The sequence below is a fragment of the Neophocaena asiaeorientalis genome, unplaced genomic scaffold (genome assembly GCF_003031525.2).
Source record: "Neophocaena asiaeorientalis asiaeorientalis breed wild unplaced genomic scaffold, Neophocaena_asiaeorientalis_V1.1 scaffold223, whole genome shotgun sequence".
In the NCBI taxonomy this organism is placed as follows: Eukaryota; Metazoa; Chordata; class Mammalia; order Artiodactyla; family Phocoenidae; genus Neophocaena; species Neophocaena asiaeorientalis.
The window spans coordinates 1,116,489-1,141,232 of record NW_020175045.1 but is presented as its reverse complement, the minus strand read 5'-3'; the positions used below and the strand labels follow the sequence as shown (position 1 = coordinate 1,141,232).

The 24,744-nt window shown below is 51.9% G+C and overlaps 1 protein-coding gene across 1 annotated transcript in view; it reads left to right on the top strand.

Annotated features, from left to right (window-relative positions):
* Nucleotides 1-24,744, top strand: part of SDK1 (sidekick cell adhesion molecule 1) — a 536,415-nt gene that overhangs the window by 294,190 nt on the left and 217,481 nt on the right. The window contains exons 8-13 of the mRNA XM_024763505.1: nucleotides 4,013-4,096; nucleotides 7,442-7,636; nucleotides 10,513-10,629; nucleotides 11,765-11,932; nucleotides 13,857-13,959; nucleotides 16,605-16,781. Of these exons, the coding sequence (XP_024619273.1) occupies nucleotides 4,013-4,096; nucleotides 7,442-7,636; nucleotides 10,513-10,629; nucleotides 11,765-11,932; nucleotides 13,857-13,959; nucleotides 16,605-16,781 (844 nt within the window). The remainder of the gene's footprint in view (nucleotides 1-4,012; nucleotides 4,097-7,441; nucleotides 7,637-10,512; nucleotides 10,630-11,764; nucleotides 11,933-13,856; nucleotides 13,960-16,604; nucleotides 16,782-24,744) is intronic.

Genomic DNA, 24,744 nt, shown 5'->3' with positions numbered 1-24,744 from the left:
AGTCTCCAGCGTGGTGGGCGCATCACACAGACGTGGGTCATCGGTCCCACGGGGTACGTGGCTGGGGCAGAGCCAGCCCGACTGCAGGAGAAGGAACACGAGGACCGGCCTTGCAGATTGGTATGAATTTGCCAACGAGGCAACTTGAGAAAGGCTGGTCCACGGGGAGGAGCCAGGACCAGTGACGGCCTTTGTGTTGCTCTTGTGAGAAAGGACCACAAACTCAACAGCTTAAAAGAATACAGATGTGTCGCCTCACGGTTCCCGGCCTCCCAAGGCTGCAACCGAGGCTGTGGCTGGGCTGGGCTCTTCTCCCGAGGCCCTGGGAGGATCCACTTCCCGGCTCACCCAGGGGCTGCAGAACCCAGTTCATGCGGTTGTGGGACTGCGCCTGTTTCCTTTCTGACTGTTGGTGGGTCTTTCTCAGGTTCTGGAGACAACCGGCATCCCTGGCTGTGGCCACCTTCATCTGCAGAGCCAGCAGCAGGCCGAGTCCTCACACCGTGGGTCTCTGGCCTCCCCTCCTGCCGTCGCTCCCGCTGCCAGCTGGAGAAAGTTCTCTGCCTTTAGGGGTCCCTGTGATGAGACTGGGCCCGCCCCGCTGCTCTGAGATCATCTCCCCGTTTTTAGGTCGATGACCTCGGTCACGTCAGCAGAGTCCCCCTGCCGCGTAGCGTAGCATGTTCACAGCTACCGGTGACTGGGGTTGGACATCTCCTGGGGGCATTCCGCCCACCCCAGTGGACAAAGGCACGCAAGCATGGATGACAGTGGCGAGTCAAGGACACACCACGGGCCCTGCCGCTTCCCGAGATGGCCGCTCTGGGAGAAGGGCAGACGGCAGAGGGGGCATCTCCGGGCTGTGCCGTGAGCCGGGGTTGGGGGGTGGATGGTGCAGGAGCCAGAGCCCAGCATCAAGGGCAGGAGAGCCTGAGGGATCCTAATTTGGGGGCTGCCTGGGAGGTATCCCTGCCTCAAGCTCTGAGGTCGGGGGACTGGAGGCTTGCCGTGCGGACTGGAGGAGCTGCCCGTGGCCCCCAGGGGACGCGTGGAGGACAGCCCACGTGGCTGGCCTGTTCTTAACACGCCGGTGTCACACGGGATGAGAACGTTTTCCTGACGGCTTCGTATTGTTTCAAAAGAGGTGAAAGTGTTAGTTTCAGTCCCCGGTTTTATTGGCCGCAATTGCGATAACTCTTTAGAAGTCTAGTGTGCGCCTGCGTGGGCAGGGTACCCTTTCCAGACAGAGTGGTTGCCGATGAGCTAAGACGCGCACTTGCCCTTTGAAGATTAAGTGGTTGAAAAGTCCGTGGCGGGGATGACTCGTTCATAGCAGGTTCTCCCCACCAGTCACCTCGGTCTTTCTTGGCTGAACCGCCCGGTACTTTCCCCCACTGTTCTCCTTATAGACAAGTGTACGCGGAAGTAGCCGAGGGCACTGCTGAGCTGGGCTGGAATACGGGGTCAGCAGGGAGAGAAGTGGGAACGTGCGGACGTGGGAGAGATGACGTTACCGTCGGAAGCCGCGTGCGTCTGTGAGGGCTTCGGCCGCCCCACGGCTGCGCTGAGTGCTCAGCACCTGGAAGGCTTTCGGGAAGAGGCAGGAGAACCAGTACGTGAGTGAGCAGACCTGGCCTCCCTGGCCACTGAAACTTGCCTGGGTGTCGGCTGCGGGGGAGACACACAGCGCTCGGCCAGCTCTGGCAGACCGCCCGGCGGGACGTGCCCAGGGAGCCTGGCGGCTCTGAGCTCAGGGCCACAGAGGATATGGAGCCGTGAGCCCGTGCCGGGCGCCCCGGGGAACTGGCCGGGCGGGGTTGACGGCGCTCGCAGAGGAGCCGCCCCGAGCAGGCCCGGGGGTCCCAAAGGCACCTGCAGCCCCACAGCCAGGCCTTCAGTCAGCTCGGTCCAGCCTCGGGTCACCATGTGAGGAGGGCCCCTTGTCTCTGACCCTGGGGGCTTCCCCCCCAGCACTTGGGGAAGACCTGGGCACTGCAGGACGAGGGACAGCGGCACCAGGACATCGGCCAGGGTGCCAGACAGCCTCCGTAATCAGTGCCTCGGGAATTGTCTGGTCCTGTAGATGTGGAGCATATCTATAGGTATGGATTCTTCCCACCGAAGTGTGACTCCTCTCGGAAGAATCTCGAGGGAAGTATGCTGCGTGGAAAAAGCCAGTTCCAAAGGTTACATACTGTATCGTCCCATTTATATAACGTTCTTGAAAGGACAGAATTATAGAGATGGAGAGCAGATGCATGGTTGCCAGAGGTTCAGGATGGGACCTTGGGGTGGGCATGGCTACAGAAGGGCAGCGTGGAGGACCCCGGTGGTGCTGGGCCCGTTCTGCATCTTGACGGTGGTGTGGGTGCACAGAGCTGCACTGAGTCGTACACACGAGTACAACCGAGACGGGGGGGCCGGGAACGTTGAATACAATAGGCTACACGTTTCACTGTCAGTATCTTGGTTGGACTATAGTTTCTGCAAGATGTCCCAGCTGAGGGGACACAAGGGCTCTTTATTATTTATTACAAACGCGTGGGACTCTCCAGTGATCTCAAAATAAAATGTTTAAGAAAGGAAAACCGTAATCAGTCAGCAGATGTTGATGTTTTAACTGAGTTCTTTTCCATTCCCCTCACGTCCCTTTAACCAGACCACAGGGGTAGATACCAACTTCAGCATTTGCTGATGAAAATGGGGCGTGACCTGCGCACCGGGGCCTTGGCAGGGTGCAGCTGCTGTGTAGTTAGAGCGTAAGCAGCGCTGTCGTCATTGTTAGGGATGAAGGAGACGCGTCTGAATGTGCACGCAGGAGGGAGTGTGCAGTGAAGACCAGCTTGAAAAAGAGACACGGGATCTCTGCAGTATTTCTTGAGGCCTGGTCTCCGCACACACACACCTAAGTGGAGCGTCTGCCTCCATCTAGTGAATTTGCAGCCGTGGCCTCAGCCAGACTGGTTCCTTCAGCAGATTGTTTCTGCTTGAGCGATGCAGGTAATTGCGGGATGGATACCTGACTGCTTCCAGCGAGGAACCTTCAGCCTTGTCTCCTTAATCATCTCCTTGAAATGCTAAGTTTTCGTTTCTCTTTTTGGTCTTTTAGGTCCCACCCTGTTTTAACGATACAGTCAATACAAGATATAACCAAGCTATAGTATCCACATTCCACACAATTACAGTGGAAATAAACCACTCTGGAAGACAGCGCCCAGAAACTATCACACAGAAAGTGAATACAACGGCCCTTTGTTATCATGATAGTGACATCACTACTACCTTAATACTCCTCGAACTTGGCCTTGCCACCGTTGAATTCCCGCTGAATAAACTGAGAAAAATCCTGCAGTTTAGTCTCCAAGGAGATTCATCGTTTAATACAGACAACCGCGCTTGTCTTGCCGCTGAACAGGCAGGCGAGCAGGGTGTCTGGAGCTGTGCGAGTGGCTGGGTTTCCTTTGCTACTGAAGATGGACGAGAGGCCCATTTTCTTCTTCTCTTAGCTATTACTTTGCATTCCACTGAAGTATTAAATCTATATTTTGGAGAAGAAGAGCTGCTAAGACTTTAAAAAATATGTTCATAGGCTGCCCCGTTCCCTGAAACAGGCCGGGCGCCTGTCTGCAGTGCTCATTTAACATGCTTCACGAGTTGTTGTTTAGTTTAGATACTGAAGCAAACTAGACTATAAAATACTGTGCTGTAAATATAAACCTTTATGAACCTCACGGGATGGTCCTTCTAAAATGTGACTTAAGATATTCCATTATTCAAGCCCGTGAACTGAAAAGTAGCCAGCGCCCTGAGTAGTAATTTGCTTTCCAGAACCTTAGACTGTAAATTGCCTTTGGCCTCTGCGCACCGAATTCTGAGTCTGGGTGCACGGTGGTAACTAATGAAGTTTTCTAAAACAGTTTTTAAAAGGAGCTCAAACCCTTGTAGGCTGTAAGGGTCTTCTGAAATATACCTCTTCGGCTTACGGGCTGTTTTGGTTTTTTCTTGTTTAAAGAGCCACCGTATTTTACTGCGGAACCTGAGAGTCGGATTTTAGTGGAAGTAGAAGAAACCGTGGACATCGTGTGTGGAGCCATGGGTGAGTGCGGGAGCCACAGGGCAAGCAGCGACGTGGTGCAGGAACAGAAATGGCGTCTCCAGGGCAGAGCCGTCCTCTGGTGATTAGAAACGGGGCCGTTGGCGTGGAGTGGAACTCAGTTGCTGGGCATGTAACCTGCAAAGCGGGGATGATAATACTTACCCAAGGGAACAGCAAGGGAGCCTTAACCCTGTCCGTCCCAACAGAGAGAGATGAAGTCCTGTCCCCTTGACTCCCTTCAGAGGCTCTGATTCTGCAAGAGCCCTAAGACTTGCGGCAGGAAGTTCATTCTCATCCGTGGGGTGAGCGGGACTGGTGACCACGCCCACTCGAGAGAAGAGAGATCGTTCCAACTTCTCGGATAGGAAATCTTCTATTTTTCCACCCTCTCAGCTTGGAGTCGACTTTTCCTTTGTTACTCAGGGAATTCTACCTCTCGTCCCGAGCCTCGACCCCCCCCCGCCCACGTTGTCCCCTGTTCCCATTTCGTGTCCAGCGTGCAAGTAGTTACGCTAAACGCCCCGACAGAGACCGGCTGTCTGCCGCGATTTCACAAACAAAACATCACGAGTCCTCTGGAGATTGTCAAGTAAGGAAAAGGACCCTTTATGTTAACACCTGTTCATCTTAAGGGTGGGGTTTTTCTTCTAAGAGTTTGGCGGGCGAGGATTCCTAACAATTCTGTAAATCTTCATGACAGCTGCGTAAGAGAGCGATCGTTACGTCCCTCTATACGTAGGAAAACACCCCTTAAGAAGCAAAGCTAAGTAACGCGCTCGAGGCGCAGTCAGGACAATGAAGGAGACACCTTCAGCTCCGCCCGCGGTCTGGCACCGGGGCGTTGCTCACTGAGCCCCGGACAGGCAGCCTGCCTCGGGCCACGTGTTGGTGGAGACGGGATCCAAACCCACAGGCACCAGCTCCAAAGCCAGTGCTTAGGCCTGGACCCTGAGAGCCAAGCCAAGGCCCTGGGACTCGGAACAGATACCACCGACCTGCAGGTCGCTTTCCATTTCTGGGAAGGAGTGTGAGTACCACTCAGGACAGTGTTGAGTGTCAGCGTAGACAGGGGCGTCCGGCCAAGAGTCCCCTCCCGTCCCCTCCCCTCCCCTCCATCCACTGAGCCTCTGCCACAGCTGCTCCCGCCCGGAAGAGTCATTTCCTTACTGGTTCTGGTTCCCAGTCCCGCCAGCTCCCAGGGTGCAGTCTCCATCCCTGCTCTGCTTCTCTTCTCCGCTGCCGGGGCTCAGGGCGGGAGAAGACAGGAAGGAGAAGAGTCCTATGAAGTTCAAGTGGAAATCTTTGCTGCATTGTTCTCTCTTCTCTATGAACACCAGCTTTTTAAGGCCAACAACTCTGTGAAAGTGAAGCCACGAAATATTTAGAGCGCTTGTATTTTAGAAACGAGAATCTACAATACTGTGGGGCTAAGATTCCTGTTTATGACATTAAATTGCCCCAAAATAGATATACTCCTAGTTCCCCTATATACTAACAATTATTTTTCAATAAATGGCAATGTTAGGCTCTCGCCTTGACAAGAGGTTGCTTTTCTGGCATGATATCCGCAGAGTAAACCGCTTGTTAAGTACAGGCCGATAAATATACGCTGAACGGCTCTTTCAGCCTTGCGTTGCCATCATATAATTTACTTCTTTCTTTTGACGGTGCAGCTACAGCAGCATGTGAAGTGGTTATTCTTTATGAAAACCATATCATGCGATTGCGATTTTGAGAGTTTACATGACTGCTTATGCTTTTACCTTGCAATGGATTTTTTTTTAATTTCCTGATTTAATGAAAAGTGACAGGAAGCATAATTTAGGCAAAGAACAGAATCTGAGAATACATTCTCTTGAAATATTCCACGACATTAACTTTATTTATTAAGGAAGACACCTTATACCTACATAGCATCTTACGTCAAGGGATTTGGGTGCGCCTTTCAGCATGAATCACATCAAGATATTTTATTTAAATTCATTTTCTATTTAGGGAAACTGAGACACAGCGCCATCTGAGATCTAGAAATAAGCCCAGACGTTCTGCACTTCCCGCAGGGCCACAACAAACACACTGTGCCCCCCGGAGCCCAGAACTCTTGTCTTGAGTGCCGTGGTCTCGTTCCCTGGACGGGCTCTCTTGTCCACCCTCCCTGGGTAACCCGACCCTGCTCAGGTTCAGGAAAGGAGAACGGAAGCAGTCTTCCCTCAGCTGGTTCCCCAAGGCTCCCGGGAAAGCCACCAAGAGGAGGAGCCCGGTGTGTCCCACGCAGCGAGGCCGCCAGGAAATAGTGCATCATCGCCTGGTCGCCTGCACTGACCACACCCATTTAGGGGACGAGCAACAGAGGTCCTCGTGCTCCGGGACTAAGGACAGTCCCTTCATCAACAACCTGGGTTCTGCCCCAGTGACCTTGTCCGCCGCATACGCCCCATCCGACCCCAGCCTCAACCTCCTTCCAGGTGGCGAGACCGCGAGCAACTCCAGTCTCCCAGCCTGGAGGCCTAGGTCTGCCCCGTAACATCATCAGGATGAGGAAGGGGCGCCCAGGAGGCGCAGCTGGGCCCTGAGCCTCAGCGTGACCCTCGCCCTCTTGGTCGAAGTCTTGGCTGTGATCTCAGCTCACTCCGCTCTTGGGTACAGGGTCGGGGGCCAAGGTGACTCTTCCTGCAGCCACAGCCTGGACCTCTCGTGTCTCCCCAGCCTGAACCAGATGCACCTCCCGTGCTTATTCCTTTACCTAACCACTCACTGCCCCGGCACGGCGCGCTAGCGGGTGGTCAGCGATATCCCGCTCCTTAGACGGAGCTGTTGCCAAGCCGGTGCGTGTTGGCACTGGCCTTAGTTGTGACGACGAGCAGCGAGCGGCGCTGTCCGCTGAACGCGCGCCTTGGGCCAGGCCCCAGGAGGTACTCGTGTACTGACCCAGTTAACCTTCACAGCCACCTTTGAGGTCGCTGTGACCCTTGTTCCCTGCAGGGACAAGGCGGGGTTAAGTGCTCTGACGAGTGGCACAGTCTCCGCCCTGGTGACCCTTCCCCGAGCCCGAGAGGCAGAGGCAGAGGCAGAGACCTTCCTCCCAGCCCTGCCTGAGGTCAGTCGCAGCCAGAACCGTCTGGACAAGAGCACAGGCCGTGGGAAGAGCCGGAAGGGTCTGCAGCTGCCCCACACCGCCCCCTTCGGGCCTCTCCCTCCCCGTCTTCACATACGATGAGAAAAATGACGCCTCACAGGGTGCTTGGAGGGGCGACTAGATGAGAAAATGCCCGTTGAAATACTGCCATTTGGTCCTCACGTAAGGAATTCTCGAAGCTTAACGACTTTTGTTTCACTTCTGCGCAGGGGCCCCTCGTCCCACCCTCCGGTGGTTCAAGGACGCGGTCTCCATCAACAAGCTCCAGAACCCTCGATACCAAGTGCTGGCAGGTGGAGGCCTGCGCGTCCAGAAGCTGCGTCCGGAGGACTCAGGAATCTTCCAGTGCTTCGCCAGTAACGAGGGCGGGGAGGTCCAGACCTACACCTACCTGGACGTCACCAGTGAGTACTACCCCCTGCAGAGCCGGCCTCCCCAGTCCTCGCCCCACGGACATGGCAGAAAACGCCAGTGTCCGTCCAGCCCGAGCACCCCCATCTCGGCGCTCCCCCGGCCCTCTGGAGCCTCGACCTTCCCAGCCCTTGAACACACTGCTTTGCTGAAACGTAGGAACACACTCCCCATTTTCCTGGACAGAACTGGAAAGACGGTTAAGTGAACAGCATCTCATCCCGAGTCTTTTTCTTTGGGTCTTTTCTCCATTTTTTATATTCATTCTCTATTTTAGTTTTATTGAACAATTATAGTTCTTTCGTGACTTGCTTTTATTGTCCCAGTAACAGAAATACTTTGGCACTCTGAAAAATGAAGTAAAGGTAAAGGTTTTTATTATATTTGCGGGTTTTCTCTTTAATCTCCCATCGTTGCAATGTTGTTCTAAAACGAAGTAGAATTTAGTGACTAGGGAACCCTACCTTTCACGTCTGCCCTTTTGGAAGCAAAATGCTGAGAGCCATCGGAGAAAGCAAACTGGTCAGCGTGTGCGTGGCCAGTGGCTCTCGTCAGCCAGAAGTAGGAAGGGACCGACGCGATCCTGAAATAGTCACGCATATGTTTTGGTAAACTAGAGGTCATTTCCTCCAGCCGTGGCCGGGGGTCAAATTTCCCCTCCGTTGTGGAGCATCAGAAACCAGTGTCGCTTCAAGCAGCGGAGGTAATACTGGGGACTTAAGCCAGAGACTGAGTTCTGATCAGTTAGAATTATTTCAGCCTGTTTGGAATAGTGGATGTTGTAGGGCAGGGATGGGCAAGCTTTTTCTGTAACAAGCCAGATGGTGCCTGTTTTCGCCTTTGAAGGACGTGGTTTCCCTTGCTACTCCTCACCTTGCTGTCGTAGCCTGTAGGCAGCGCAGACGATTCTGAGCAAACGTGGCTGTTCCACAGAGCTCCGTTTACGAAAGCAGGGACAGGCTGGCTTAGGCCCAGGCTGGTGGTTTGCAGACCCTGCTCTCCGGAGAGACCCAGGGCAGATCACCCGATTTCTCTCAGACTCAGTTTTCTTTTCAAAATGGAACCAACCAGCCCAGTTCACAGGGTTCTTAGGGGGATCGGTTTGGAAATCTAAATGAAAGTGCTACTTAACCTGGTTACCGTGACAACTGGAGACTGAACAAATAAATGCGTGATAATGGTAACGCTGCATATCTGTTTTGTAAGTACAGGGTTTGGCAAAATGGATTTTTTTTAATTAAAGTACTTTTAATGAAAGAAAAATACTGTGTAAAGCAATCAATATTTATTCGTTCACTTAACAAACGTTTATTGAGCATCTGTGTCAGTTACTCTGGGCCCGTGAGGCGCGGGGACAGAGCTAAGAGGATGCTGTGAAGGAGAGGGTCTCGTGCTTCCAGGACGGAGGGTCCTGGGGGAGGGGAGAGACGGCAGAGGACGCTGGGGGCCCTACACAGGAAGACTAGGCGAGGCCCAGAGCGGCCAGGGATGCTCGTTAGAGGGCGGGCGCAGCGGGCTGGGTTCTCTGAGATGAGAGGGTTCTTACTGGAGCTGAGGCCTGCAGGTGTGGAAGACACTGCCCTGCACGGCCTCGGAGAGGTGCATGCCACGGTGCAGGTGGGAGCTGCAGGGTCCCGACAGATGAGTGGAGGGACGGGCCGGCCCAGGTGTATGCGGGCACGAAGGGGGCGAGCGGGGCCTTCGCGGCTCTGAGATGGGCACTGGTCGGGCGTCGTCTGAAGCTTTCAGAGGGCCTCCGCACCTGGTGTGGGGGGACAGTGAGGGGACGAGCGGAAGAGACCAGTCGGGGGGCCCCCACGTCGTCCAGGGGTTCGCACCAGAGGTGGACGCCCGGCAGGGAGGGAGGGCAGAGGCGGGCGGCTGCCCCGGGGTCCACTGGGCCCACCCGCTTCTGCCCCAGGGGCATTGGCCCAGGCACCCCAGGGACCCCCTACACAGGATTTGGGCGCTGCAGGTCACAGCTGGGACTCAGGGGTTCCGGCTTAATCTTTCGCAAAGTAGCGCCGAGTCAGCGGACAAACCGGCCCAAGCTGCCGCTGTCTTCCTGGGTCTGACTCAGGGCTGCTGGAAGCTGGAGGCCCGGGCAGTCCCCCGTGAACAGGAAGACCCAATGCTCCCCCCAGGAATTCTTCTCTGGTCGTTTGAACTTTCAGAACGGATCCTAGGAAGTATCAAAGTGTCATCTTCAGGACGATGTAGGATATTCAGAAACTAGCTTTTTCCTTTTTCTTTACATAGTGAAAGCAGCTTGTTTGATTTATCTAAATAAACATCTCTCTTCTCTTTAACGTCGGTCAAAAACAGTTTTTCCTGCTCTTCCCCACTTGTGTGTCCATTACGTCACGAGACCGTATTTCTCTTCAGGCTGTGAACAAAGATGGTGATGCCTGGGAGACGGGTAGTGGAGGGTTGTCGTCGTCCTGAAAGGTTTTCATTTTTCATCGCCTAGTTATCTTTCTGATTAGTTCTGTAAAAGCCCAGGTGGAGGGCTTCCCTGGTGGCGCAGTGGTTGAGAGTCCGCCTGCCGATGCAGGGGACACGGGTTCGTGCCCCGGTCCGGGAAGATCCCACATGCCGCGGAGCGGCTGTGCCCGTGAGCCATGGCCGCTGAGCCTGCGCGTCCGGAGCCTGTGCTCCGCAACGGGAGAGGCCACAACAGTGAGAGGCCCGCGTACCACAAAAAAAAAAAAAAAAAGCCCAGGTGGATGACTCCACCAGGCTGGCTTGAGCGTTTCCGAGGGACGACACACTGAATATTTCACTGTTTCCAAGGGACGACACACTGAATATTTCACTGTTTCCGAGGGACGACACACTGAATATTTCACTGTTCACCTCCTCTGCCTAGATGTCGCCCCAGCCTTCACCCAGCTTCCGGCGGACACCACGGTTACTGACGGGACGACAGCCGTCCTGAGCTGTGAGGTGTCCGGGGCTCCCAGGCCGGCCATCGCGTGGAGGAGAGGTAAGCGCTCGCACCTGCTGCAGGGCGCGGCCGACGCAGCAAGTGGGCCCAGCGGCCCCGCGTGGTGTCGGTTATTCTCACTCATTCGTTCGGTAAAGAGTAAAAATCCATTGACTGAGCACCCACCAGGGGCCGATGCTAGGGGCACGGGGAGGGGTCAGACGAGCGAGACCCCTTAAGCTCCGTGCAGCTCACAGCCTAGAAGAGGAAGCACATTTCTGTACACCGTGCGAATGGTGCTTTCCTCCGTCAAGCCCTTCACCGGGTGCCCCGGGCCTGACGGGCTCTGGATTTCAGCTGCAGCTTCCCCTTTGTGAGTGAAGGAGTGCTTCCTTGGTAATAGTCACAGTTAAGGCTACATCCGCCTTCATTTCTAAGAAAGTTGCCATAGCACAGGATCGCTTGCCTCCTCCACAGCTTGACATGTGTGGCTCTCTTAATCCGACTGTAGTTTCAGTTCCTGTGAAGAGGGTGTCACATCTTGGGCTCTTTGCAGCTCCCCTGCAGCCCTGTCGACACGTTCAGCACACCTGCCACTAAACGAACAGCACACGTGGTCTGTCCTTAACGAACCGCGGCTGAGTTGGGTTCATCCTCATAGATTAGCTGGTCATGCTTAGTGGACTGTATCTGGGTGAAACGTCAAAACTTACATCTTTTTTCACTCCCAGAAAACCAGTCGGTGGCTTCCCAACTCTCAAAGGTATGACTCGTGCACTGGGGCCGTGGCTTTTAAAGATCTGGGAACCTACAGATTAATCAGAAAGAAGGGTTCTTTCATTTTATATATTTTCTTTTTGTCTTTCCTGATTTAGAATGTAATAATGGCTTTATAGAGAAATTTTTCAAATGCATACACGTATAAAGAAAACTCAAAATCAGTCACCCAAAGGAAACAATCACATACATGGATCATAACTTGTGTAACCGACTCTCCCAACATTGGACGATTAGGACGCTCTTGGTTTCTGTTATTCTAATTAACGCTAAAGCGAACTTCTTTGGTTACTCTTGTGCATAAAGTTTCCGCTTCCTTCTGATTATTTCCTCACATTATCTTCTTGGGTGCAGCCAGAGCATTACCTCGTCTCGAACATTGCACGTCTCACGTTGCTGTTTTGTCTGTCGTCCCCAGGGAACCACATTCTGGCCAGCGGCTCTGTGCGGATTCCCCGGTTCACGCTCCTTGAGTCTGGGGGTCTGCAGATCACCCCTGTCTTAATCCAGGATGCCGGCAACTACACCTGCTGTGCGGCCAACTCCGAGGGCTCCCTGAACGCGTCTGCCACGCTCACCGTGTGGAGTAAGGACCACAGCCCGTGTGCAGCTCTCTGTTAATAATGGTTTAATCAGCGTGTCATCTGTGCTCGGGGATGTCAATATATGCCCTTGGACTCGCTAATCCAATCAAAGGAGAATCATTATTTTTACAACTAATTTGGAGAAATCTGTTGAGTAATTAATTTTTCAGCTTCTAAAAGAATAATTAGAAAATGTATTCAAAGATTTAATGGGGACGTTTCAGGAGAGAGAAAAGATTAACTTTTTAACCTCAGTAGAGTAGGGATATGACCCCCAAAACTAGCTCAGACAAAAAAAAACCTGATAGGTTGGCTAATCTTATAAGCATCACGTAAGAAAAGTGGACCCAGGATGAAAATCCCAGAGAAAGCATTTTTTCTGTACTATCGTCATAGCCAACTAAAACATTCCTCATCTATTAAATATAGATGTTTCCTCTATGTTAGGAGTGAACTGAAGGATCTTTGTGGTTCCTCCAGCTTTTCTTTCTCTTTATTTTATCTATAACACGGGTTTCTGAAATGCAGAATAAATTGTCTTCCAGAACATAAGGATTGGATTACCAAGTGTTTAGCTTCACTGGCTGATAAACTTTTCTCTCTCTGCTTCATCCATACCTATATCACTGAAATATTATTGTTCAAAGAAGCAAGAGACAGTCAGTGCTCACTAATAGATTTTTGATCTAAACGAGGAGAGGAATTTTTAACTTGCCTGAGTGACTAACTTGTTAAAATGCCATCCTTGAGGAAAAGCTAGATTGTGCTTTGTTTCATGTCTGCTTAGCGTTTCCTATGAAATAGTTGGTCCTCTTCGATAAATGACCCTTTCTCATTTGTTAGGTGTTCTAAAAATATCACAAGTTTAAAAGGAATGAATCCAAATCCTCCAATATTGTTAAGCACTGAAAAAGAGCTTTTGTTCCATTTGGTGGTCTACTCTATCCACCACATCTGATTCATCCAGTGTCCCCCAAAATTAACCATAAATTTAAAAGCTTGTGGAAAACTGATGTCTGCATCTCTGTAGGTCCCTCACCGGAAAATTTTGTGGATCTGCTGAGATTCAAAATTATAATAGCACTAGACTGGTTGGTGCAGTGCTGTGTGGCCTGCAGGGGTCTTCCCAGGCGTCACCTACTCTGTTCTGTCCCAGCGTGAGTGTAGCAGCTCCCCCTTTCATAGACAAGAAAACTAATAAGCTCAGAGGTGTTTCTCTGGATGCCCCCCTGGTAAGCCGTCGGGCTGGGCCCTGAACCCAGTCTCATGGCTCCAAGTTCCGTCTCCTTTCCTCGTGCCAGAGCGGCGCCCTCCCGAGAGGTGTGCAGCGTGGGGACACACACCCCAGGGCCGTCTCCAGGGCCTTGGCCCTGGCAGCTGTGGAGTGTCGGGCGGCCGCAGGTCCGGACGATCTTGCAGGCCTGCACCTGGCACCAGGCCCCACTGCTTACCGACCCCGTGGCATCAGGCAAGACCCTGTACTTGTATCAGTTTTCCTTCCTGGTGACTGGGAAAAGGATTGTCGCAACCCTCACAAGACTGTTGTGAGGATCAAGTGAAACAGCATAAAAGAAAGCACTTTGCAAAGTCATGACGTGCCGTGTAGACGGTAGAAATTACCAGAATGTTGACAATCTTGGGAAAGAATCCAGGGTGTAGAACCTGCTAACCGTCTGCATACCATCTTCCTTCTTGTTTCCTTCCGGAGTGTCTGAGGTCCGGGAGTGACCCGAGACGGGCTGGGGGAGGCGGACAGGCTTGCTTTCAATTCCCTGAACGTTTCTGGGTGCTTTCCGTGTGCACTGGTTTTGCCGAGCTAAGAGAAAACTAGGAGGTTTTGATGTCAGATGACCAATTCGTCACGCCCTGAGGGAGGAAACGCTCAGGCACTTAATCTTGTCTGAGTCGCGACTTGTGTCTTTCCAGATCGAACGTCCATCGTGAACCCTCCGGAGGACCGCGTGGTGATTAAGGGGACCACGGCCACGCTGCACTGTGGGACCACCCACGACCCCCGCACTTCTCTCCGGTCAGCTCGGTCAATTACAACATTTGGGGCTCATTAGTATTCTGGGAGCTGGGGAACTGAAGTAGAGATGAGAAGGGAGAATTTCAGAAACTTTGATTCCAGCCACAGATCCCTGATTAGAGCATCTTACAGTTCTGGGCTCCATCATTAATCACACAAATCCCATTTTCCACTCCAGCCTTATGTATTATTTACAGTGAGCTATGTTCCACTTCATGACTTCAATACAGCTTTTCATGATTTTTCTGCCAAGGTTAATACACTATCTGTAAAACGTACTTGTCAGAGGCTGATACTTAATGAGAGAAAAATCCAGAGGGATCGAATGGGATTTCAGCAGTGTTTGTGCTGGGGCTGTGCTAGCCTCGAGGGGTTTTCTCTACTCCAAGGATGGCTCCAGTGTGTCATGGGGAGAGGGAGTTCCGCATGGAAGAAAGGCACCTGCGGTTATCTAACACACTTAGAGGAAACTGCGGGGAGCCAGGGGACCCAGAGGACGTGAAGGGCCACGAAGTGGGTGGTGACACCTGTCTTTGTTTGACTCAGACGGGGACGGTCGTGATGAAGAACGTGACAGCCCAGGTAGACACGCGGCAGCAGACACAGCTGGCTGTCGGTGGCGAGCTTCTTCCCAAAGGACTGCCACTTTCAGAATAGTTTTTAATTTTCAGAACCAGCCTTGAAAATGAATCTAGAAAGAAAGATGCAGTCATCCTAGTATTTTCACTCTGGCCTTAGCCCCAAAGGCATGCAGTTAGCCAAATGATAGAATCAAGATGCCCTCCTTCTTTCTGGAACATTTCACACTGAGCAGAGGGAGGTGGCTGTCGACGTTTACATACGTTACTCACCGGATTCGGAGACTAAGCTGTTTCCTCACTCTTCCTGGGCAGGTGTTTGACAAATCGTGAATTTCCACGTCTCTACCTGTCTCTCTGGAGTTTCCCCAGAGCTCAGAAACCAAGTTTGCTTTCGTTACAAGAATGTTGAATGCAAAACGAAGAAACGAAAGCCAGCAAGTTAGAGATTACCTGGAGAAATCTAGGATTCTAGGAAGGAATTCATTCGTTTCTAAAGGACTTGGGAGTGTCACCGAACGAAGGACACATGAGCCAGTTTTCTGCTACCCTAAGGGCACACCAGAAACCCCCCTCAGACCTTTGTGGTTTTCTTGTAACTTCTTTAGTGTGATTAACTAGACAAAATCGGAGCTTCCCTCCTGAGAAGGAAGTAGGCGGCTTACTCTGGGGCACCCCTTGTCCTGGGTTCCTTTGCCCCAAGGAGCACCTGGCCCTAAGGGACACTGGCTGCCAAATGCTGCCCCCCAAGTGAGCAGCTGATTCACTTCCTTCTGGTGGAGACAGTCCTGCTCTGTCCGGCGGTAATTTTGTAAATGTCTGTGCTCTGTGTGCATTAAGCCTTTAAGGAACGGGGTGCATTCTGGAAATCCAATCCAGTACTTGGGAAAGGAAAGCCAGCACTTTGATCTCATCCAGCCGTGACTAGTGAGGGGCTGGACTGGCTCCTAGTGGAGTCTACATTTGAAAAGAAAAATGTGCTAAAATGTCATAAGGAATTAAAAGAGAAAGAAATGCAGTTTTAAGTCTGCCAGAATGGTTGGATTTTTTTTTAAACATTTTTATTTATATTACATTATATTATATTATTTATTTATGGTTGCACCGGCTCTTAGTTGCAGCACGTGCGCTCCTTAGTTGCGGCTGGCAGGCTCATTAGTTGTGGCATGCGAACTCTTAGTTGCGGCATGTGGGATCTAGTTCCCTGAGCAGGGATCGAACTCACGTCCCCTGCATTGGAAGGCAGATTCTTAACCACTCTGCGACCACGGAAGTCCCCAGAACGGTTGGATTTTAAGAAAACGTGTACAGGGACACCCTGGGGACCTTGCCCCCTGCCCAGGCTACACTCTTGTCCCCCAGAGACCTTCCTGCAGAAGCGGGAGGTACAGTTGCAGTGGTGACACGGGTGGTCAGGAGCCCTCAGACTCCCCGTCCTGAACCCAAAGACAGACGAATGTCTGCACTTGTCTTTTTGTCCTGTTTTAACTTCAGCATCTATCTTTGTATTGTGACAAGACATCTGGTCACTTTTCCTTTTTTTTTTAAGATGTAATTCACATAGTATTAAATATCACCCTTTTAAGAGCACAGTTTGGCAGTTTTTACTGTACTCACAAGGTCATCAGTTGCTTGCTTTTATTTTTTTTTAATATATTTATTTATTTGTGGCTGTGTTGGGTCTTTGTTGCTGTGCACGGGCTTCTCTAGTTGTAGCGAGCGGGAGCTACTCTTCCTTGCGGCACGCGGGCTTCTCATTGTGGTGGCTTCTCTTGTTGCGGAGCACGGGCTCTACGCACGCGGGCTTCAGTTGTGGCGCGTGGGCTTCAGTAGTTGTGGCTCACGGGCTCTAGAGCGCAGGCTCAGTAGTTGCGGTGCACGGGCTTAGTAGTTGCTCTGCGGCATGTGGGATCTTCCCGGACCAGGGCTCGAACCCGTGTCTCCTGCACTGGCAGGCGGATTCTTAACCACTGCGCCACCAGGGAAGCCCCAGCTGCTTGCTTTTTAACAGACAGGGAAGGATCAGCGACCGGGGTCCTAACTCAGGACTCTCTGCTTGACCCACAGCTACGTGTGGAAGAAGGACAACGTGATCATCACCCCATCTGGCAGCTCCAGGGTTGTGGTGGAGAAGGACGGGTCCCTCCTCATTAGCCAGACGTGGTCGGGCGACATCGGAGACTACACCTGTGGAGTCATCTCTGAGGGCGGGAACGACTCCAGGACAGCCCGCCTGGAGGTGATGTGAGTATCGCGGCTGCTCTGTGTTCACAGTGTCAACCGTCCCCCACGTGACCGTCACGTAACATGCGCGATGGGTCGCAAGCCAGCAGTCAGAGGCCACCGCCTTGGGCCTCAGGCATGTACGCTCACAGGGTTGGGGTTTTTTTGGTAACCTTAAAATGATAATATGTTCAGCCTCGGTTTAGATGGTTTAATTATTGGTTTTCCTCCTCATTGATCCCTTTTATCACATTCTCCGCATTGAGCCCATATCGTTGTAGACTGTTTACCACACCGTGTGTAAGTGACAGCAGGTCCACTTTTCCAAGTGATGCCCGTCAGAAGCTTCCGGTCAGTGTCGGGTTGGCCCAGGTCCCAGGAAAGCCAGCGGCCTCTCCGTGAGCCCCGTTCCCTCTCCCTGGGCCTTCCTGTGGGTGGGGGCCGTGGGAGCCCTGGTTGCGTCCACCTCTGTGCTCCGAGCTCATCCTCCCACAGCTCCCTCTCCGCACGGGCAGGAAGCTGAAAAGCCTGCTGACCCGGTGTGTTTTTCTGACATGTATTTATCTGCTTTTTAAAAATGTTGCCCCCCAAAATGTTCCCCCAGCCCATACGCACAGAAGTAAAACTGGAAACTAGAGAAGCGGGGCAGGGCTGGCCGGGCAGCAGCCCCTCTGGTCGACAGGGGCACGCTGGCCGTCGGGAAGGGCCTTTGAGAGGATTGAGAGGTCTTTCTCACGGGACTCTGCCCACTGCGATGCAGGAAGGCTTCTGTAGGCAAAATTCATTCCCTGAAATAGGCTGTGAACACTGAGTACAGGGGCATGTCTCATTTGCCTTTGAATCCCCAGGCCCTGGCCGAGGGAATTAAAAAGGAAAAGGAAAAACACTTGCTCTGTGCTGCACCCAGGGCCCCCCGTGTTTGTTCCACACATACCTGAACAAGCAGCTCTCCGCCAGCCTGTGCGTGGGATTTGACGGGTTAATGACGGGCAGCTGCTAGTCCAGAAAGGCCGGCTGTCGGAGCTGCGGCACCTGGGAAAGCGCCGTTCTACCTCCAGGCTGGCCTCCCCAGGATGACCTTGTGCGCCGCAGAGGTTAGTCACCTGTTGTGATCAAAGATCACCCAGTTGCCTTTCAGCCCTAGAGGACCAGTGGGGGTCTCCCCACCCTGCCTCTCGCCACTGGACCCGCTGACCCTGGGCTCTTCCTGCCCTCCTGGGCCCCCGGGCCCCCATCCAGGGCACCTCAGCCTCTGCTGCCTCCAAGGCTTGGCCTGGCTCTTCTGTCACCTCCCCCTGAAGGGCGCGCCCCTCCTCTGGGAATCAGTGCAGGATCCCTTCCTGCCCCCGGGATGCAGGCTGTCTCTCCCGTGCTTCCCAGCACCTGCTCCGCCCTCGTCAGCACCGATCACGCGGGCGACTTCTTTCCTCTTGAAGTAGAAGGATGGCACAGCTCTGCATTGTGAGTGCCTGGCAGTGTTTGGCATACCTTAGGCGCTCCACAAATACACGTTGGTTGGTTGAATGAATGTGTGTTTGTTGCAGGCTCCTGGCGATCCTCCCGGGTCACCTTCCCTTATATGCTCACGTGCCCTGGGCTCCCCCCACCGTCGGGAGCTGGACGTCCAACCCTTGCTCAGCTCTGATAGGCTGGCTTTCCTCCTCCATCCATAGCTCACGTGGGGATCTTTTTAAAAATTGTTGATGACGTTGGCATCCATGACCAGTGAATTCACATAACGCGCTGTGCTATTCACAATTTTTAAACTACCTTTGAGAACTCTCAGATCATCCATCATTGGTACCACATAAATAAGTGTTAGCATTTCATAAACACTCTGTCCGCAGAAGCCAAATTGTGTGCTTCCAATATAGTGAACTCTTCCTATTCTGCACAACGTTTTATGTTCTACTGATTTGCACATCTCCCCTAGTATTTGCTTATTTGATTTCCTCTAAGTAAAATACATTTTTCAGCAAATGTTGCTGTATCTATAAAATAATAGGCTTTGTGTGATGGTAAAACACCTCATCTCTAAATCTAGAAATACTTGCAGATTCGTGATTCAAACCAATTTAGGTACAGCTGGTTAGGGAGCTGGTTTGGAAGATGGTTCCTTGTGAACTGTTGGTGCAACAAGCACTGCACTCTCCCAAATCAGGGTGAGCGGGGGAGGGTGTAGGTTAGAGCGCGCGGGACCCTCCCATCCCATAAGGTCTTAACTCTGAGACATCAGTGATGCCGAGAGCAATAATGACAGTCACGGCTCGGGATTGTAGGGTCTTCTGTGCTTCTCGGAGAACTTACAAACCCAGCCCAGGGACATTTTCCTGACTCACTCAGATGACAACAAAGAATGTCCCGTTGCAGGAGTGACTGAGAGGTACTTGTGGCTAAATAGTGTCCTTCCGAAGGACCTGAAAGCCTGCTTCCCCAGCCTCCCCACTTGAGTTAAAAGCTACTTTGTTAAATGTAGAAATTAGGAGCGTCACAAGTGGGCTTTTCAGAAGCAGGCCGCCTGCTGGCAGCTCTCCTGTTGGTTTGCTCGGTAGTTGGTGCAGTGCCAGCCGGGGGTGGGGCGGGGGGGAGGGCACCGTGCGGGCAGAAGCCACAGTCCCCGCAGGGTCACCGGCTCTGGAGCGAGGCTGGCCTGGAGACCCGTCCCCGGTTCTCCCTGACTGTGTGACTTCGGGCAGGTCACCTCGCACCTCAGTCTCAGTTTTCTCACCTGTAAACTGGGCACGTTGCCATTGACCTTAAAGGGTGGCCATGAGGTTTGAGTGGACCGCTGTTTGTAAATCCTGGCCGGGAGCCTAGCTTAGGGCAGACAATCAGTCACAGCTCTTACTGTTCCTCACCATCTTATAAAAAATGTTCCTCTTTTCATCCGCGGCACCCTCCCCGTCACCCAGGGCCAGGAAGTTTCTCTCTTTCATCCTCTGACACACGAGGTGTGTCTGTCTGCTGCGGAGCCAGCCCACCGTGCATGGAACGGCGCCAGGTGCATAGCAGGTGCCCCATCAGTGTCTGAGGAAGCCCTGCTCCACTTACCAGGTTGAAATGGGTTTGGGATTTGGTACCGCCAAGGAGGTACTGATTTCTGAGGCGTCTGCCTCATCCTCTCCCCGAGAGGAGAGGCGTCTGCAATCCCAGAGGGTGTCCTTATGCGTCTGGTAAATTAACAACACACGCTCATCATTAATGCCAGTCACCAGTTGTGTTAGCTGTGTCTCTCCTGCTAGTTTGCTAGGGCCTTACAGGAAGGAACTGGTTCTGGGGTGACTCCAGACCCCCAAAGCTTCTTGCTGTGAGGGCCCAGGCGCGAAGGCTTTTTGGATTGATTGTTAATCATTTAAAGACCCAATTAGCATTGCATCATTCCTTCTGAGATCAGAGACTAATTCTTCTGAGCCCGGAGTACAGAGAAAAACCTGACTTAGAGAGTGACTGGAAAACTCGGACCCCGAGGCAGTGGGAGAGGTTTCTTTCAATAAAACCACTTCCGACAAAGCCATAATAAGGAGCGAACAATTTAATACCATCTCTCGAGAGTTATCAGGCCCCCGTCGCCTTCATCCTCAGTGTGAAGCCAGAGGAGATGGGTTTGACCAAGGTGTCATTTGTGCGTTAGAGGGACAGCGCTTTTGCGTAGGAAATGCTTACCCAATCCTCTCCCACCAGAGCAGCTCCCCATGGCCACCACTGTCCCAACTGCCTTCTCTCGCGCCTCTCCCCAAGCCGTTCCTCTCAAACACACCTCGCTTCATCGCCGTCCCCTATGGCCCAGGTTTTGTTGTTAATTTCTGATATTATGGCGGTGTCATTTTCCTGATGGTGATTTCTCTTTAACTCACTTAAGTGACAGCACTGGCCTCGTCCCCATTGTCCCTGTTGTTCTCAGAGCCTTTCAGCTGCCGCCCTGTCTGCAAATCACTGTCTGTGAGTCACTGGCTGATCATTTATCTCCTTTCAGACTTGGCGGAGAAGGTGCCAGGACACAATCTCCCGCTATTAGATGAGCTTCTCTGAGATGGATTCAGAATATATTAAAGCCTCATTTATCGGCTATTGATGGGTTAGTCAAGTATCTCGCAAAGCTTAATTTTCCAGATAACCGAAACATCATTTAAAGAAGTAGTGTACACTTCCAATGCATATTAAAAAGTTCTTTGCATTAGGAAACAGGTAATATTGGACACGAGGTACGCTAGAGGGAATTTCCATGGAGGGGAGAGGCTGGAACTAGGGGGAAAAAAATCTAAATTTCCTTCCAACTCTGAGTCCTGTGATGTCTGTAAAGAACACACGTTGCGTGGGCCACCCTCCAGGGGCGACCATGGACTCTTTTGGGGCAGCAGTGGACGAGGGCTCGTTATTTCCAGCTGCATCACGGACAGTGATGTCCTTGGGCACCACTGGGCTTTAGATCTCTGTTCCTGTTCTAAATGCCTCAAGGCCACTTTGCCTGTTAAGTTCCGAAGTCTCGTCAATCTTTTTAAGTCTTTTCTCACCCCTCCACACCAAGCTCAGGGCTGCCATTGTTGCTGTTCAGGTACCTACTTCTGGCACGCCCTGTGGCATTCTCCTTGGTGGCTTTTCAGCACTGGGCGGGGGACGTCGGAAGCCACTCTTCCCAGACTCACACCCTGGGTGAGCATCGAGCTCTGAGGGCTGGACAGAGGGACTGGCCTAAGCTGCTCCAAGGACTTCCTCAACTGAAAGGACTACGAGCTGCAGAGGGAGTCGAGGGGTAGACGTGATTAGTTCTGCTCCAAAGTTCGTCGAGGGCAAGAGGGAGGCCCAGGAAGTCTTCACAGAGGAGAGACTGAGCTTCGGAGCTTTGGAGGCTGAGCTGGATTTTCCGGCACAGGTGGGAACGGCCTGGCTCAGGGAGCTGCAAGTCACTGGTGATGGCCTTGGTCACGGCCGGGCGGTTCCACGCACCCGGTGTGGGGACGGAGCTCGTGAGCATGGAGAGGGAGCTGCAGACGGTGCAGGGGTGTGGCGTGACCCCGGCAGTGCAGAAGGTCCCAAGCGGCCTGAGTGCGACGGCTCTGGGAGGGCTGGGGAGTGGATGGAGCAGAGGGTCTGGCGCGTGGGCCTTTCTAAGGTCCAGCAGGTAGGACTCGGTGACTCACGAGATGCCCGTGTGCAGGGTGGACAGTGGATGGAGTGGAGATCCTGGAGCGTCACCGCCGACGGGAAGGAGGGACGGGCAGACAAGATCACTAGTTCTGGCGGGAGGAAAGGCTCGTGACTCGCTGTCAACCCGGAGGCAAAACCCCCCGGAATGTTTTATTGGAGCCTCTTCCTGTGGCTGCTGTAAGGTGCCACTCAGGACCCTCCCCCCAACGTCTCGTCCACATCACGCAGGTCTTTTCAGGCTCGTGGGTTCTGCATCTGCTTCCAAGGCCTCAGGTCGCCTGCACGTCTCTCCTCCTGACTTAGAAGTGAGACTGTGGTGGCCATCGGGGGGCCTTTTTGAGCACGGCCAGTGTCTGCACGTAGAAAACGGCCCGGACCCCAACCACCCTTGTCAGCCTGCTAAGTTAACCCTCCTCATGTCAGAAAATCTTCCGTTTCAGGGCAAGTCCTTACAGCGCAGTTCTGACACTGAGTGCCTGGAGTTAGCAGAGACCCCACAGGTGAAGGGCACTGTCCCCAACAAGACTGTCCTCGCTCCAGTGCCAGCCGCTCGCTCCAGGGCTCACAGGCCCCCGTGCTCCTGACAGACTCACTCCCCTGTCAACTCAGTAACTCCCTAGAGAGACCCCCAGAGCTCAGCTAAATGCTTATTTACTATCTCAGTTTTATCATAAAGAGTAAAAGTTAGGACCAGGCAAATGAGGAGATGCACAGGGCATGGAACGGGAGGGTCCCAAGCACAAAGCTCGTATCCTCAGGACACGCCACCCTCCTGGCACATACGTGTCTGATCACCGACCAGGACACTCATCTGAGCTTGGTGTCCAGTTCTTATGGGGTTTTATTACGTGGTCATGACTAAATCCTTGGCCACACGATTGAACTCCGTCTCCAGCGCCCACCCCTCTACTTCCCGGGGGATCAGAAGGTCAGGCCGATGTCACTGTCTCAGAGCCCCAGCCCTCTGATACATGGTTGGTCTCTCCAGCGTGTATACCCCCCTCCTGGAACTATGCAGGGGCCCCCCAACGAGCGACCTTTAGCACAAACTCAGGTCTGGCCTGAGGGGCCCACCATGAATAGCAAAGACACCCCTGTCACTCAGGAAATTCCAAGGGTTTACTTCCATCCTGGGACAAAGAAGAAACTTGTCTTATTTGGAAAATTTATCCAAGTTTATTCTTAGCTTGTCTTCAGGTGGGACTGTTTCAACAACTTTGGTTTGGTTTGGTTTCAGAACAAACCAATTCCAGCAGGAAATGGGGAGAAGCAGAAAAGATGTTTTCATCCTGGCATTTTCTTCATATTGGCCTTCATTGGAAATCCAAGGGAGGTTCCATTATTGGAGAACTCAGATAGAAATAACAGCTCAGGACTTCCCTGGTGGCGCAGTGGTTAAGAATCCACCTGCCAATGCAGGGGTCACGGGTTTGAGCCCTGGTCCGGGATGATCCCACATGCTACAGAGCAGCTAAGCCCGTGTGCCACAACTACTGAGCTTGCATGCTACAGCTACTGAAGCCTGTGCCTAGAAGCCCATGCTCCGCAACAAGAGAAGCCACCGCAATGAGAAGCTGGCACACCACAACGAAGAGTAGCCCCCGCTCACTGCAACTAGAGGAAGCCTGCACACAGCAACGAAGACCCAACACAACACAGCCAATAAATAAATAAATAAATAAATAAATAATAAATAAATACTTTAAAAAATACATACAGTAAACTAATTTTTTTTAAAGCCACTAAAAAAAAAGAAAGAAAGAAAAGTTCCTTTTCTGATTTAAAGCTTAATTCACAAATACAAAACAAGACAGCATTTCAAGCTCAAGTTTATTCTTTATTGTACTGATTTATGATTTAAAGTTGCAGTCTGGCTGAATGGATACAAAAACAAGACCCATATATATGCTGTGTACAAGAGACCCACTTCAGACGTAGAGACAAATACAGACTGAAAGTGAGGGGCTGGAAAAAGATATTCCATGCAAATTGAAATCAAAAGAAAGCTGGAGTAGCAATTCTCATGTCAGTGCAAAACAGACTTTAAAGACTATTACAAGAGACAAAGAAGGACACTGCATAATAATCAAGCAATCAAGAAGAAGATATAACAATTGTAAATATTTATAACAATTGTAAATATTTATGTACCAGGCTTCCTGGTGGCGCAGTGGTTGAGAGTCCGCCTGCTGATGCAGGGGACACGGGTTCGTGCCCCAGTCCAGAAGATCCCACATGCCGCAGAGCGGCTGGGCCCGTGAGCCATGGCCACTGCGCCTGCGCGTCCGGAGCCTATGCTCCGCAATGGGAGAGGCCACAGCAGTGAGAGGCCCGCGTACCCCAAAAATATAAAAAAATTTTAAAAATATTTATGTACAAACATAGGAGCACTTCAATGCATAAGGCAAATGCTAACAGCCATAAAAGGGGAAATCGACAGTAACACAATAATAGTAGGGGACTTTAACACCCTACTTTCACCAATGGACAGATCAACCAAAATGAAAATAAATAAGGAAACACAAGCTTTAAATGACACATTAAACAAGATGGACTTAATTGATATTTATAGGACATTCCATCCAAAAACAACAGAATACACTTTCTTCTCAAGAGCTCATGGAACATTCTCCAGGATACGTCATATCTTGGGTCACAAATCAAGCCTTGGTAAATTTAAGAAAACTGAAATTGTATCAAGTATCTTTTCCAACCATGATGCTATGAGACTAGATATCAATTACAGGGAAAAAAACTGTAAAAAATACAAACACATGGACGCTAAACAGTACGCTACTAAATAACCAGGAGATCACTGAAGAAATCAAAGAGGAAATCA